This window comes from Rattus norvegicus, chromosome 1 (genome assembly GCF_021556685.1).
Source record: "Rattus norvegicus strain SHRSP/BbbUtx chromosome 1, alternate assembly SHRSP_T2T, whole genome shotgun sequence".
NCBI classification, from domain to species: domain Eukaryota; kingdom Metazoa; phylum Chordata; class Mammalia; order Rodentia; family Muridae; genus Rattus; species Rattus norvegicus.
In genome coordinates this window covers 207,620,636-207,635,574 of record NC_141534.1, presented here as the reverse complement: position 1 = coordinate 207,635,574, position 14,939 = coordinate 207,620,636, and the positions used below count along the sequence as shown (strand labels likewise).

The following is a 14,939-nucleotide window of genomic DNA, read 5'->3' as shown; positions in this document are numbered from 1 at the left end:
TGACATACTTCGACTAGTGACTTGGATTCAGATGGTAACCTGGAGACTCCTACAGATGGTATAGCAACCTAATGGCCTGGCCCAGGCTCTCCCACAGTACTGCCTGGCCACACCCTGTGACCCAGTACCATGGCTAGAGGGAGTCTTCTGGGGAATGTGACAAACTGCTCTGGCTGGCAGCTTGGCCATGCAGTAGGTAGAAGCTAACACACGCTAGACTGAATTCTAACAAGTTTCTAAGTAATTGCACAACCCATGTCAGACAGAGCTTTCCTTGCTTTTTGCCTCCTTGTTCTCAAGCTCTTGTACGTCAGGGTCAGAGAGTCCTTTTGGGGCACCTGACACACCTGGAGTAGAGGTAAGCCATGAGTCCCAGTGGTGTGCCAGCCTGTAGGATGCGAGCCTTCTTCTGCCGGCCGCTGCACGGGTGCTTGTTGACATTGTAGAAGATGAGGGAAGAAGACTCATCCAGAGGGCTGAAGTCCAATGTATCACAGGGGGATGCTGCGATGTTCACAATCACGGGCAGAGCACAGGGCTCCAGCCCCCAGCGCTCTGCGTACAAGACCTGTGGGGAAAGGAAGTGAATTATGGCTGACCACTTAGTGTGTGTCTATGGGTCACTTTCCTACTGACCCAGGGTTTCTCAGCATTTTGAACCCTTACCCAGGGCCCGTGTGCATGACCTCATGGGTCTTGATCCATAGAATGACTGAAGGAACCCCATCTGAGGCCTGGTGCTCATTCTGGAAGAAGGGCAGGGATAGAGGGCTACTTGCCTGAAGGTATTTCTTGACCAGGCCCAGGAACTGCACCTTGGACTTCATTTCATCTAGCTGTCCTCGCAGTTTAGATAACATGGTCCTTACCTCAGAGCCTGTGGGCAGACCAGAGTCAGCACATGGCTCTCGGGAGGCACAGAGCACCTCGTTGGTGGCAGGTAGCTAGCTGTACGGTGTTACCTTTGCTCCGTTTTTCCTTCTGTAAGAGTTTCTGGTAAAACTTTAGGGTCTTCCTGTAGTTTCTCTTCTCTATCATGAGCTGCTGCTCCAGCTCCTAAGAGGAAGCAGGTGAAGCGTGAGCACCTGTGCCAGGCACATTTGCCAAGCGAGCGGCCTGAGCGGCCTGAGTGGCCTGAGTGGCCACAGGAGGAGCAGGTGTGTGTTAGGGCCAGAGCCATTTGGTTGGCATAAGAAGGGCAAAGGAGATGAATGAGGGGACACCTCAGGGCTTCAGAGGTTCACCTCGAAACCAGCACGCAATCCCTCAAGGATGCCAGGCTCCACCAGTGCCTGTGGGTTGACTGCTGAAAGGGGAGGCACAGTGAAGTGCCGTATGCCCCATCTTAGGGAGCAGTTCTCAATTTGTGGGTCACGACGCCATTGGGGGTCGAGCGACCCTTTCACAGGGGCTGCATATCAGATACCCCGCATATCAGATGTCCCGCATATCAGATATCATTTACATTCTCTATAACAGTAGTGAAATTACAGTTATAAAGTAGCAATGAAATAATTTTATGGTCGGGAGAGTCACCACAAAGTGAGGAGCTGTATTAAAGGGTCGCAGCATTAGGAAGGCTGAGAAACTCTGCCCTAAGACTTGGCCCAGTGTAAGGATGTGTCTGTCTCCTGAGGGATCCTTCCCCTTACCCACTAGGTTGGCCCCACCTGGCTGATTCTAGAGAGTTCTCTAGACTCCATCTCAGAAGGGCCAGGGGCAAACCTTTTTGTGGCTTCTCTGTTTTGGCGATCAGTGGTAGTCAGGGTCTACAAAGACAAAGGCTTATTCAGTAAGCAAAGCCAGGCCCCATATGTGTAGCCCAAAGGCTCCTCTAACTGTCTCCAGTCTCCCTGTCTAGCACTGGGCTCAGGGTAGGCTGCCTTTCTTCTCTGGCCAAAGGGAGCCCCCTCTCCAGGGCCCTCACCTTTTCAGGGGGAAACACAGATGACCGTGTGGACAGGGGGCTTGGATACATGGTTGCTGTGTCCCTGTACCTCAGGAGAATGAGCTGCAGCTCTGATGTTTGCTTCCTGTTTGAACACACAGGCTGCAGTATCTCTAATCTCCATGTACCTGACTGCAGTGTGGGGAGGTAGGAGACCCTACTCCAGGGCCAGGTACCTTCCCAAAATGGTTCCCTTCTGTTTGTTAGCCACTTCCTTTCTTCCTTCCTTCCTTCCTTCCTTCCTTCCTTCCTTCCTTCCTTCCTTCCTTTATTTTCTTTCTCTTGTCTCTCTTCTTCAAGATAGGGACTTGTTTTGTCTCTTAGGCTGGTGTACAATTCACTCTGTAGTCCACTACCGCCTTGAGCTCATGCTCCTCCTGTCTTAACTTTCCTGTTCCACAGTTACAGGTGTGCACCACATGCTTGGCTGGGACACTGGCTGCTTTCTTTCTCTTTTACAGTTAATTTTGTTTACTGTTCTGGGAACATGTCTATCAGGACAGGGAACGTTTGGTGGCAAGGGTAGGATGTAGCTGGTCACATTGCTTCCACAGTCAAGAAGCAGACAGGGGTGGGATGCTGTGTCTTTCTTTTCAAGTTATGCTTGAAGAAGCCTCGCCATGTGAGTTTCTTTACTGTGCAGGTGAACCCCCAAGTCTCCTTTGGAAACCCACTAGCTGCATTGCGGAGGTTGGCTAGGCAGATGCCGTCTCACTGTGAAGCCAGGTCTCACTTTGGGTGACCTGTGCCGGCTCACCGCAGACCAGGGTGTGAATCCATTCAGCCAGGGCTCACCCTCCCTTGGTGGATGGTGCGAATCCACCAGAAAGAAACTGGAGAAAACCGATTTGAACTATACAAGGTCTCTCTGCTCATGCCTAGTACTCCATAAAGAAGCCGGTTAGATGCTGCCCCAAACTGCTGGGACACTGCTTTCCCATGTCAGGTCCTGGAGGAGAGTGTGGGCTCTGACATCACACATTTGGCTTCAAGTCTGGTTTCCACTGGATGGACAGCTGGCTAGTTTCTCCTTGCTGACAGGGATCAGAGCCAGGCTTGGGATGCAGTATGGACTACTTGCCTTGGACCTGGGCTCCCTACATGGAACCACTTGGTATCTGAGGATGTCTAGATTAGTAAGGTAACTAAAAGGAAAGTGTCAAGTCCTTGGTCACCTGGGCCACCACTTGAGTGATCAGTAATCAGTGGCTGGAGGCTCTCCTGAGGGCAGTGCATATCTAGGATATCTGGTCAATGAGGGGCTATGGAGAGTCTGAGCAGACAGGGGAGCTATGTTCTAAGCTGTGTTCTGCTGTCTGTTGGTTTGAATGGGCCCTGAGGTCTGAGGGTCTCCACAGCTGTCCACTCATACACTGTCGTGATCCCGGTAACCTGCTGGGGTTGGTTTGTGAGCACTAAGGCATTAGCGAACCAGAGGAGGCTCTTATGAACCCATTAAAGTTGGTGTCAGATTGAAGTTAGTCTGACATTTGTCACGACTACTTTACTCGATAGTCAACAGCAGTCAGATTGTGTTTAGTTTTAAATAGAGTACTGTTTTAGATGATTTTAGAGAAGTATAGGTGACCTAAATTCATGCAACATGTAGGATGATGGAGAAGAAGACGTAAGTGTTGACCTCCCCGTGACACTCATACTCTGGTAAATGCACAGGCTGACTCTGTCACAAGATCGGAGTTAAGAAGAAAGTGTGGTCGGGGTTGGAGAGATGGCTCAGTGGTTAAGAGCACTGACTGCTCTTCCAGAGATCCTGAGTTCAATTCCCAGCAACCACATGGTGGCTCACAACCATCTGTAATGGGGTCTGATGCCCTCTTCTGGTGTGTCTGAAGAGAGCAATAGTGTACTCATATACATAAAATAAATAAATCTTTCAAAAAAAAAGGAAAAGAAAAGAAAAGAAAGAAAAGAAAAAAGGGCAGTGTAAGCTCATCTTTTGCCTATGGTGAGGTTTGAACCCAAGTTTGTTATAAAATTTAGACACATTGGTTCCTTAGAAGGAGTAAAAAATGATTTGAGAACTAATTAAGCAGGAAGGCTACTGGGTTTAGTTGGATATATATGTATGTGTGTGTGCATAGTGCATAGTGTGTGTGTGTGTGTGTGTGTGTGTGTGTGTGTGTGTGAACAACCAGAAGGAAGCAGAGTCACCAGAAACTGTAGACAAAAAGAAGATAAACTGAGCCACAGCACTCCCCTAAATGCCAAAAGCCAGGCCTATTTGACGAGCAGGAGATGCAAGGACTAGAACTAAGCCAGAATGTTACAGTGACAGGGGCTTCCTGTCTGAAGTGTGGAGATGCCTGCAGTTCACATATACCATACATAGTCACGCTAAGGCTGCTGACCTCCCCAACAATGGGCCTGCACATGCTGCACCTCCAGAACTGTTGCTCTTTTGCATGCTACCTTGGCTAGCTTTGGCCGTTGAAGTCAGGACTCCTTTCTTCCTATTGGCCAGGAAAGAGCCTTGGATTTTCCTAGTGCTACCTGCCAGAGAAACCCTTGCTGACCCCACTGACCCCAAGTCCAGCCTAAACTTGCTGAAGGCATGATACATGTAGTGTTTTCTCTCGCCCAGGCTTAAGACCCCAAAGGGAAGAGATTGCTGCACCCGCAGCCATGCGCAGTATATTTAATCCAACGCTTATGTTCACAAAGACCAAGTGATCCTGGCTATTGGCATCTGAGACCCACGGGCTCTGCTAACAGGAAATAAAAGTCATTCGCTGCTTCCCTGCTGTGGGAGCATGTACCTACATTGTAGAACCTCTAATGTAGGCTAAAGGGAGTTGGGCCCACCAGAGTGGAAGAATACTGAGAATGAACACCACCTGAAAGGCTCTTCTCAGAGTCCTGCCATTGGGCCCAAGTAGCCTGAAAGCGTTGCCTAAGCAAAAGCATCATTGCCTATGGTGTTCCTAAGGCTACAAATGCCCTCCCAGCCCACAGTGGGTAGATTTCCCTGCACTCACTGGACTCTGGGCTTCCAGTTCTGTGTGCCCATTGGCCTTCTGCCTCTCCAGATCCTTCACATAGTTGTAGACATCGGCTCCGAAGCAGTCAGCTTCATAAAAGGCACTGGACCAGCCAGGGCTGCAGTTCTGGAAATCAGCTGCACCTGGGGACACAGCTGGACCACCATCCTCAGATCTAGCTAGCCGGGCCACTGTGTCTGAGGCATTGCCGGTCGACTCCTGGCTTGGACCGGGCTGCCCATCCACTTCGGCCTCTGGTTGCTGCTCTCGTGTGACTTTTATTGACCTCTGAGACCGAAATCCAACCTCAAAGTTTCCCTGAGAGATCGTGTCAGAGTCTATATCTGATAGTGCTGTGGGCGAGCAGGGTCCCCCGCTGCCCCAGGTCGTGGCTGGCTTCTCCTTGCCTTGAGAGAAAGACAATGGTCAGTGAGTAGCACCTCCATTTCCCGCCGTGGAGGAAACCCAAACACCCTTATCCAGGATCCTAGGTAGCTATGGCTGTTGTGCTAGGTGGAACTGACGGGGCTTCAGGGAACACTCAGGTGCCTGCGAAGAGACAGGCTTAGCCAGGACCAGCTCCCCTGAGTATTCTTCCTGCTCCAAACTTCTCTGAGACTTGGACTCTCCTCTACTAGAACTGATTTCAACCAAGATCTGTTCCCTTTGATCCCCCTTGCTCTCCTGGAGCATTTGAAAATCAAACCTAGCTCAGTCGTATACTTACATTCCACATACAAACCCATAGGCTACTGGGAACTCTGTCAACTCTAGAAGCTTCTCTCTGTGCCAGTAGCCTTCTGGCTCCTTGGCCATCAGGAGCAGGTAGACTTTGTGCCCAAGACATGATCACCTGCTCCTTGATTTACTTAAATAGGGATGAAGCCACCACCATGGTCTTAACCACAGTTACTAGACAGACCCTTGTGATCACAGCCATGGACTTGTCCCTAGAGACCACCACATGGCTGCCTGGTCTCTCGTCCTCAAACTGCTTATTGTGGTGTTTGCTTGTTTTTGGAGACAGGGTCTCCCTATGTAGTCCTTGTGGTTTGGAGCTTGCTATGTAGAGGAGGCTGGTCTCGAACTCTCAGAGATCATATTGTCTCTGCCTCCAAGGTACTGAGTTCAGTACTCAGTACTGTGCATCACTAGGCCCAGCTCCTTGAGTTCTAAGTTGATTTGTTATTCTGGCTAACAATCTAGAAGGCCAGCTCTGGTATCTAAGTGGCTTTTACTTTCACAGTTGTGAAGAGCCATCATGCTGGCTGTTGAAGGGACAGGAAACTGTCCCCTGATAGCCCATGCCCTAAGGTCTAGGCTTCTTGGATGTCTTCCAACACAGGGCTGTCCTTGACAACAGAATACCTCCTGCAGTTGTCCAGGGGACCTCACCTAGAATAGTTCTTGCCTGGCCTCACGATGCAGGCCAGGTCTCTTACCGAGTCCATGCAGGGAAGGCCTTTTGCTGGACAGTGAGCATCTGCTGGGTGAGCGTTCTGGCTGGGATCCAGGCTCCTCGGAAGTGCTGGTAATGAGAACACCAGTCAGCTCACCCAGCCCTCGGATGAGACCTGGAGCTTGTTCAGAGAAGTCCCAGCATGGAGTGTCATCTGAGTACATTAGGTAGGACAGGACCCTGTCATCGCCCTGGTGTCAGAAACGCCCTGGGTAGTGACTCCACAGTGCCACTTGAGAGAGGTCGAGTGTAGTCAAGAGCTCCTTCTCAGGGTTGTAGAAATGCTGTTGGGTTGGGTGCAGGACAGGGGAAGTGTACTTGTCTGTAGTTATTTATTTGTTCATTTTTAAAAATGATTTGTTTATCTATTTTATGTATGTGAGTACACTGTTGCTCTCTTCAGACACCAGAAGAGGGCATCAGATCCCATTACAGATGGTTGTGAGCCACCGTGTGGGTGCTGGGAGTTGAACTCAGGATCTCTGGAAGAGCAGTCAGTGCTCTTAACTGCTGAGCCAACTCTCCAGCCCTTGATTTTTTTTTTTAAAAGGGTTGTACTATGTGGCCCTGGCTGACCTGAAATCAGTATGTAAACCATCTGTCCTCAAAGGATGGCTATGCTCCTGCCTCTATCTTCCAAGTTCTAGAATTTTAAAATGTATGCCACCACGCCTGGCTGCCTGGTACAATTTTTACTGAGAAGTAGAACTGGGTCAGGCAGTGGTGACATACGCCTTTAATCCCAGCACTCAAGAAGCAGAGGCAGGTGGGACTCTGTGAGTTCCAGGTCAGCCAGGAAACCCTGTCTCAGGAAAACAATAGCAGCAACAGCAACAACAGCAGCAGCAGCAGCAGCAACAACAACAACAGCAACAACAACAACAACACTCCTCCAGGTTGAACTGACAGCCTCAGTGGCCCCTCCCCTTCTTGCTCTTGTCCCTAACCATAAACACCAGCAACAATCACAACCATGGAGTTGTCCTGGGCTGTTCTGGGGTTGCCAGAAGGAGCGGGAATGACTGAGCCTACAGGGTTTGGTGGCTTGGCCTGCCCAGAACGCTAGAAGGGGAAGGTTGTGCACACACTTACCTCTCAGACGGTGAGGCTGGCCCGTTGACCACCTTGAAGAGGTTCTTCAGCAGCTGCTCATCCCAGTATAGGTCACAGAACTTCTCAGATATGGCGCCACAGAAGGTGGCAAAGGTGAGGTCTTTCAAGGCGTAAATGTACTCTCCTGGTTTACAAAGGATACATAGGTCAACATAGGTTACACACGGGAGGCTTTCTGGTTCCTTTGCCCTCGATCACTGCTAACTCGTCTCAGGGCTTTGGGGGTTGAAGAGGTACAGGTTCCAAGCTGGAAACTGCCCTTGTTTGTCCTGCCTGACCTCAGCAGGACAGATGTGTGGCCTCCTGAGTCCCCTTCATACGGACATTCTCTGGACCGGGTCTGCCTCCCTCAACCTCTCCCTTATCTTGGGCTTCCAGCGTGGCCCCTATGGCTTTCATACCCATGATCAGTGCCTCTAGCCCGTTGTCCATGTAGCCATCGAAGGCAAATTCCTCCTGGATGAGGCGCATGGCTTCCTGCAGTGAGGGGCATGCTGTCATCTTAGGGGGGGATGAGGTATCTACACCGGATGGACAGAGCTTGCGGTCTGCTGGCCGAGCCTTCTCAGGATGACCATCCGGGCCCCTAGGGCTGCTTGGACTCGCTGCAGCCTTACCCCTGGGTGGCTTGCATGGGTGTCGAGAGCCTTGGCTGGCTGAGGCGGGCCCTGGGGGCACAGTGGTGCCCAGTGGTCCCTGGCCATCTGGCCTGTGTTCAGAGGGCAGGGAAGAGGCGGGAGAGCTGGGTGTCCCCGATGCTCCTTTTTGCTGAGTTACCAGAGCAGGGCCATGTGGGCAGGAGCATTCTGTGGCTGAGCTGTGGGGCACTGAGTCACCAGCAGGGTCTGGAGTTGCTCCCTGCAGCTCTGGACCATGTGGCAGCTGGTCGGACATCTTTAGGTCAGTGTCCTCAAGAAGCTCCAGAGTTGCCTGCTTTCTTGTTCCCTCCCTGTCCAGCTGACCACTTCCTTCTTTGGGCTTCTCATTTGACCCCGAGGACAAGGCAAGCTGGTCTCTGTGGAGAGAGATGAGAACTCAGGAAGGGCCATCTGTGTCTGGGGCCTCTGCTAGCAGGGAGTGGGGACACTCACCTGGTAACACCCATGTCCTGAGCCAGGACTATGGGCTTAAAGTGAGTGGCCTCAGAGGTGAAGGCTGCTGGCAGCTCACAGGCTTCTATACAGCAGGGGGGTAGACCAGACACAGGCCCAGGGACAGCGACCAATTTGGTATCATTGCTGACCTGCAGGAAGCCTAGGGACAGCAGGTGGAGGCAGGGAGGAACAGGGGAACAGGAGAGGGAGCCGTGGGGAGATCAGCGAATACTTCTGAGTCAATCCTCACTAAGGTCCCACAGGTGGGCACCACAGATGCCCAGAGGTTGTTCTATATCAAGCTTAGCCCAGGAGCCCAAAGGTGTGTGTGTGTATAGGTGTCTGTATATGACAGTGCCTGAGAACTGTTTGGAGACAGCCATAGCTGGAAGGCCCAGATGCTGTTAAGCTGGGATGGGTTTGTCTCTTCTCCCTTGAGAGGGAAGCCAGACAGTAGGAGGACTGGCTTACGGAAGAGGACATACATTGTTGAAGGACAGAGAGCAGCTGCAGGTGGCAGAGTCCTCAGTGAGAGACGCTAAGCCTCGGGTCAAGGCCACACACTTTGACCTGATCATCCTGCTTTATGGGTAAAACATGTTGCAGGTGTCCACTCAGGGCAGGACTGTGATGGAGGATAGGGGTGAGCCTGGTTAAGGGGTACAGGGGCTGATGAGTAGGAAGGCTTGGGTAGACCCACCTGGACTGCTCTCAGGAGCAGGTGCCATGGTGGGTTTCAGGTCAACCACTGAGAAGGCATTTTGGAGGCCGATGGTCTCTTCCTCTGGGTGAACCTGGGGTGGAAGTTCATTAAATGGTCAGTCGGGGCAAACTGGGGCTGAGGAGGTATAGTGTGGATATATGCTATACTGCCACCAGACACAGCTTCCAGCCTAGTTCAAGGGGCTTCCTGTGGCTCAGGGGAGCTGGCACAGAGGGATTAGAGCCACAGAAGTCCCTTCAGTGAAGCTGTGGTGGGTTTCTAGGGAATTTGAAGGTAGTGGAGAACGAATCCCTGAAGCGTCCCAGAGAACCCAGTGCTCTTGCCCACTACACAGGGTGGGATCTTCATCTTCTAGGTCTCCCAGCCCGTTAGGAGTTGACAGGCCTATGTTAAGGTTTTGTGTGTGTGTGTGTGTGTGTGTGTGTGTGTGTGTGTGTGTGGGGATAGAGAGGGCAGCCTTTCAAGATTGTCTTTCAAGATTCGAGTGCTTGCATTGTGAGTGGTTGGCAGCACAACTAAGCAGGAGCTGGTGGGAATGTCTGCTCACTGCCTCTTCTCTAGAGTCCCTCTGGGTCTGCAATGCAGCAGGGGACAAGTGGGGCCCTGTGGGTACGAATGGGAGCATGAAGGAGTCCCCGAGAATTTTGGGAAGTGTCATCTTGCCTTGCAGGTGGATGCCCGCAGGTGGGCTAGAATCTTGCTGCTGTCCATGCCTCTCTGAAGGAGGTAACTGCTGCACACCTGAAATGAAGGAGACGTCCCTCCAGGGTAGTGCAGCCGGCAGGCGTTGGCTCAGCCGAGCCTGCCTCACTGCTCCTGATACTGCGGCGAACATTTGTGACAGAGACCCTTGGTGCTTTTCTAAATAATCCTAGTCCTGGCGTCTGGATTTCCTGTCAGGGCTGTGAATAAAACTGAAGAGCCGAGCTGGGAGTCTCAGGGCTCAGGGGAGGCTGCATGGTATTGGGGAACTGAGAAGGCAGGGTGCGGGGGAGGAGGATGTGATTACAGTCACGGCAGGACTGGATCAGAACCACGCACAAGATGTGGCAATCCTTAACCTGCTGCCCACACAGGTAGAGGAATTCTGTAGACAGCCGTGGTTAACATCAGCTTCAGCATCGAAGATCCTACAGTCTTCCACCCTAACCCTAGAGACTATGAGCAGGCCTGACCATGGTGCAGTTACCTTGATGGCCTCCGCTGCAGATGGCCGTTCTGAGGCATGGCGTCTGGCCATGTCCAGAAGGAGTGTCTTGAGTCTACGGGGCAGGGCCAGTTTGTGGTCTCGGGGCACGCTGAACTTGGCTGCCGTCCACAGAACCGCAGCCACACAGTACACAGAGGCCTGGGTAGTGGGGAGGCAGGAGAGAGAGAGAGAGAGAGAGAGAGAGAGAGAGAGAGAGAGAGAGAGAGAGAGAGAGAGGTTGGAGGAGATCACCAGGACTGACTGCTTCCACCACCAAGTCACAGTCCCTCAGCTCAGTCACCTGCCCAGTGCCTAGAACTCCACTTCAGCTAGATTTGTGGCACCCAGGGTTATAGCCTGGGAGGGGGAATTTACAAGTTTAACAGAACCAGGCTCCTCCCCGCCCTGTTTGGGTTTTAGACACTGCAAAAGCTACTGTCTCCTTCCTCATGAGGGCAAAACCCATAATAGTTTGAGAAGTAAGTTGCTCATGAATCATGTAGAGAGCCTGCCCAGCTGGGACTCCTTCCCAATTAATAGTGTGCTGCCAAATGGTTACCCACTGGTCCTTTGTGTAGACAGCCCTCTGCATTCACGGAGCAGACACTCTGTCTCTGATGGAGGGGTGGCTAGCACAGGGTTTAAGGTGTTCTCTGTCAGGCCGATAGCTCACACCAAATGCATCATCTGTAGCCAGTGCAGTCTCCTCACACATGCCTGGGACATTGCTGTGGATCTTCATGAGTGTGATCAAAGGGAAGCATGATGGTGTGCAGTGGCATGCACCGGTAATCCCAGCACTTTCAGAGGGTTCAAGGCCAGCCTGGGGTTATCCTATTTCAAAACAGTCAGATAAACCTAAAACTTTGGGTGGAAGAAGGCCACTTTTTCAAGCTCCTGGGCTGCACAGTGTAGAGTATGTTTTGCTAACTGATTTTTTTGTCAGTTTTGTCATTGCTGTGATGAACACCTGAGATGAACGAGATAAAAGCCCATTATACACGTTTGACATCACTAACGTCCCAGGTTTCTTCTGCAGCCTTGGCTTGCTTCCTAGGCTTTAAGCATCATCCTGCCAGCAAAGGAGCATCACTTTACTCTTCCTCCACTCTCCAGGGCCCTTTTAACTCCTTTGCTCTTTGCAGGGAGGCTGTGGGCTGGAGCAGTAGCCTAACTCACCCGGACCATGGATGTAGCAATGTCTGAGTGTTCTGAAGGGTGATCTCACTAAAATGAATTCTGGGAAACATTTTCAGGCTGATCTTTGCAAGTAGATCATCCCAAAATACTTCTTTTTCCCCAGCAGAGTTCTTACAAAAACCTGTGTGGGTGGAGTCCTGCCAGTTCCTGAGATTCCCTCTAGGCATGTTCCTCTGTGTGGCCTTGGCTGTCATGGAAACTCCCAGTGTAGACCAGGGTGACCTTTAACAGAGATTCTCCTGACTCTAATGCTGGGACTAACTGCGTGCACCACCATTGCCTAGCTTTTGGCTTCTTCTCAATGGTTGTGATCTCTTCAACAATGCCTTTCATTGGCCACTACTTTCCAGATGCTTCTGTTAGGTAAGGCAAGTGTCTCAAACCTTTCCACTCTTGTAAATTCTAGCGACAAGCACTCAGCAAATAATCATGCCACATCTAAACGACATAGTGTCTTGAACTTCCCTCCACAAAACTAGTAAGCCCATTACTTCTAAACTCAATCTTATCAAAATTACTAACATGTACACTATAAATTATTTGCCAGAATGGAACACATATGGCTTCCAATCCAATTCCCAATAAAGTCCTCTTTCCACTTGAAACTGTATGTACCCAGCCTTTTCTGGTTGCAGTCTGTCAGCATTTTGACCAGAACATTCACTCTGTAGACCAGGCTGGCCTCAGGCTCAGAGAACCCACTGCCTCTGCCTCCCTTGTGCTGAGATTCGTGCCACCACTGCCTGAAAACTCTGCTTATGACTTCTCTAATATGCCTTGTGGATGCTTCCAAATATCCACAAACCACTTCCCAGAACGTTAGTACCACTTTTCCAGGCATTCAGAGCATTTACCCCACATCTATAGCACCAGAGTTGTTTTTTGTTAATTTTTTCTAAGAAAGATGATTTTTAAAAGATTTACATTGTTCTGTGTTAATATATGCCTGAATGCCCAGAAGAGGGCACCAGATCTTATTCTAAATGGAGGTGAGCCAACTTGTGGTTGCTGGGAATTGAACTCAAGATATCTGGAAGAGCGATCAGTGCTCTCAACCTCTGAGCCATCTCTCCTGTCTGTTTTTTGTTAAATTTTATGTGAATGGGTTTTTGTCTTTTTTGCCTGTGCACCATGAGAATGCAGTGCCTTGGGAGGCCAGAAGAGGGTGTCCGATACTCCGGGTCTAGAGTTACAGACAGTTGTGAGCCACATTGTGGATGCTGGGAATTGAAACCAGGTACTATAGACGAGCAGCCAGTGCTCTTAACCCGAGGCATCTCTCCAGCTTACACCAGTTTTTATCTGGTTTGTTTGTTTTTGTTTTTCAAGACAAGGTTTCTCTGTGTATCCCTTGAACTCAGAGAGATCCACCTGCCTCTGCCGAGTGCTGGGATTAAATTTAGGTGTACATTACCACTGCCTTGCTTCAAGTGGGTTGGACGTGTGTGGAGGTCAGAGAACAACTTGTGGGAATCTTTTCTCTTTTTCCATGTAGGTCCCTGGATACAGAACTGAGGTTGTTGGGCTGGAGAGATGGCTCAGCAGTTAAGAGCACTGAGAGGTCCTAAGTTCAATTCCCAGCAACCACATGGTGGCTCACAACCATCGGTCATGGGATCCGATGCCCTCTTCTGGTGTGTGTGAAGACAGCTACAGTGCACTCATTAAATAAAGAAAAGAAAGAACTGAGGCTGTCAGCTTCAACAGCAAGGGCTGAAGACCTTTCCTCTATTTCTATTTTTCCTGAGTTTCTTTTTATTGTTAAAATAAAATTATAACCGATTGTTGAATTTTATTTTCTGCATTAATTAATATAACAATGGGATTTTTCTCCCTTTTTTTCCCCATTAATACATTACATTAAACTGGATTCGACTATTGAAAAAGACTGGTTTCACTATCCCTGGAGGAAATCCTACTTTTTCACAGTGTAGGCGTGTTTTTACATACTACTGAATTCTGTGCATACCCCAAGAGTTCCGTTTTCATATTTATGATAGAAAAAAATTGTACTCTCTTTAATTTGAGTATCGGGGGAAATGAGCTTTATAAAACCAAACTGGGAAGTGATTTTCCTCATTTGTTTTCTGGATAAGATCATGTAGGAAAAAGGTTATTCTTTCTTTATATATCAGTATGATTTTCTAGTACAACAGTGGTTCTCAACCTGTGGGTTGCAACTCCTTTGGCAAACCCCTATCTCTAAAATTTACATTATGGTTCACAACAGTAGTAAAAATCAGAGTTATGAAGTAGAAATGAAAACAATTTTATGGTTGGAGGTGATCACAACATGCGGCACTGTATTAAAGGGTCTCAGCATTAGGAAGGTTGAGAGCCACTGCGCTAGGAGTCTTCAAATTGTAAGCTCAAGTCTCTTGATAGCTGTGGACCATCACAGCAATTTATTTCCTGTTGGCGGAGCTGTGGGCTTTGTGTGCATCTCAGCCAAACCCCCGAGTGCATGGAGAAGCTGCTGAGGTGTCTGCTGCCTACCGTCCTGGTGCCAGCTTTCTAGCTTCCTGCTTTTCTTGCTCACAGTTCCCTTCTGCCTCACCTGTCCTGTTTCTAGGGCAACTCTCTGTCTACCAGGTTGTCTTCCTAGTGGCTCGTCTGCACAGCGCACCAGTGTAAACATCTTACAAGCCTGCGTACTGCCCTCTGCATCCTGTTCTCTTCTCCCACTTGCGACTGTTTTAAGTACACACATCTATAAACAAATGAAGCTGTTATCTGATAACCGGGAGCTGGGGTTACAGGGGAAGTCACCTGCTCTGGCTGCTGGGAATAAACGCTGAAACTTGCTCTGGGCCACTGAGCCATCTCTCTGCCCAGTCTTTATACTTAACATAGCCCCAAAACCATATTATTATTGTGTGTGGATGGTGTGTGTGTGTGTGTGTGTGTGTGTGTGTGTGTGTGTGTGTGTGTGTGTATACCAGAGGACAACTCTGTAGTGCCAGTTTTCTCTACAGACCCCCTGCATTCTAGGACTTGAAGCCAAAAAGCTGGGCTTTACTCAGCAGGCAGGCGTTTCAGCCACTGAATCATCTTGCCAGCCCAGTCTTTTGGCTGTTTAGAAAGTAGCACGCTATTCTTGTCTGTGATACATTTTTAGTTCTTTTTGTTTTTCCTTCTGAGAGCATCTTGACACATAGGGGTTTTGCTGAACAAAGGACTCTAGGTGAAAGGTCTCCACTTCTCAGGTCATCA

The 14,939-nt window shown here is 49.8% G+C and overlaps 1 protein-coding gene across 1 annotated transcript in view; it reads right to left on the bottom strand.

Annotated features, from left to right (window-relative positions):
* The window catches only part of Kndc1 (kinase non-catalytic C-lobe domain containing 1), a 48,339-nt gene that overhangs the window by 13,308 nt on the left and 20,092 nt on the right, over positions 1-14,939 (bottom strand). Inside the window, 11 exon segments of the mRNA NM_001447224.1 lie at positions 348-568; positions 780-877; positions 963-1,056; positions 4,945-5,354; positions 6,390-6,475; positions 7,499-7,643; positions 7,921-8,534; positions 8,611-8,773; positions 9,314-9,407; positions 10,001-10,078; positions 10,527-10,685. Of these exon segments, the coding sequence (NP_001434153.1) occupies positions 348-568; positions 780-877; positions 963-1,056; positions 4,945-5,354; positions 6,390-6,475; positions 7,499-7,643; positions 7,921-8,534; positions 8,611-8,773; positions 9,314-9,407; positions 10,001-10,078; positions 10,527-10,685 (2,162 nt within the window).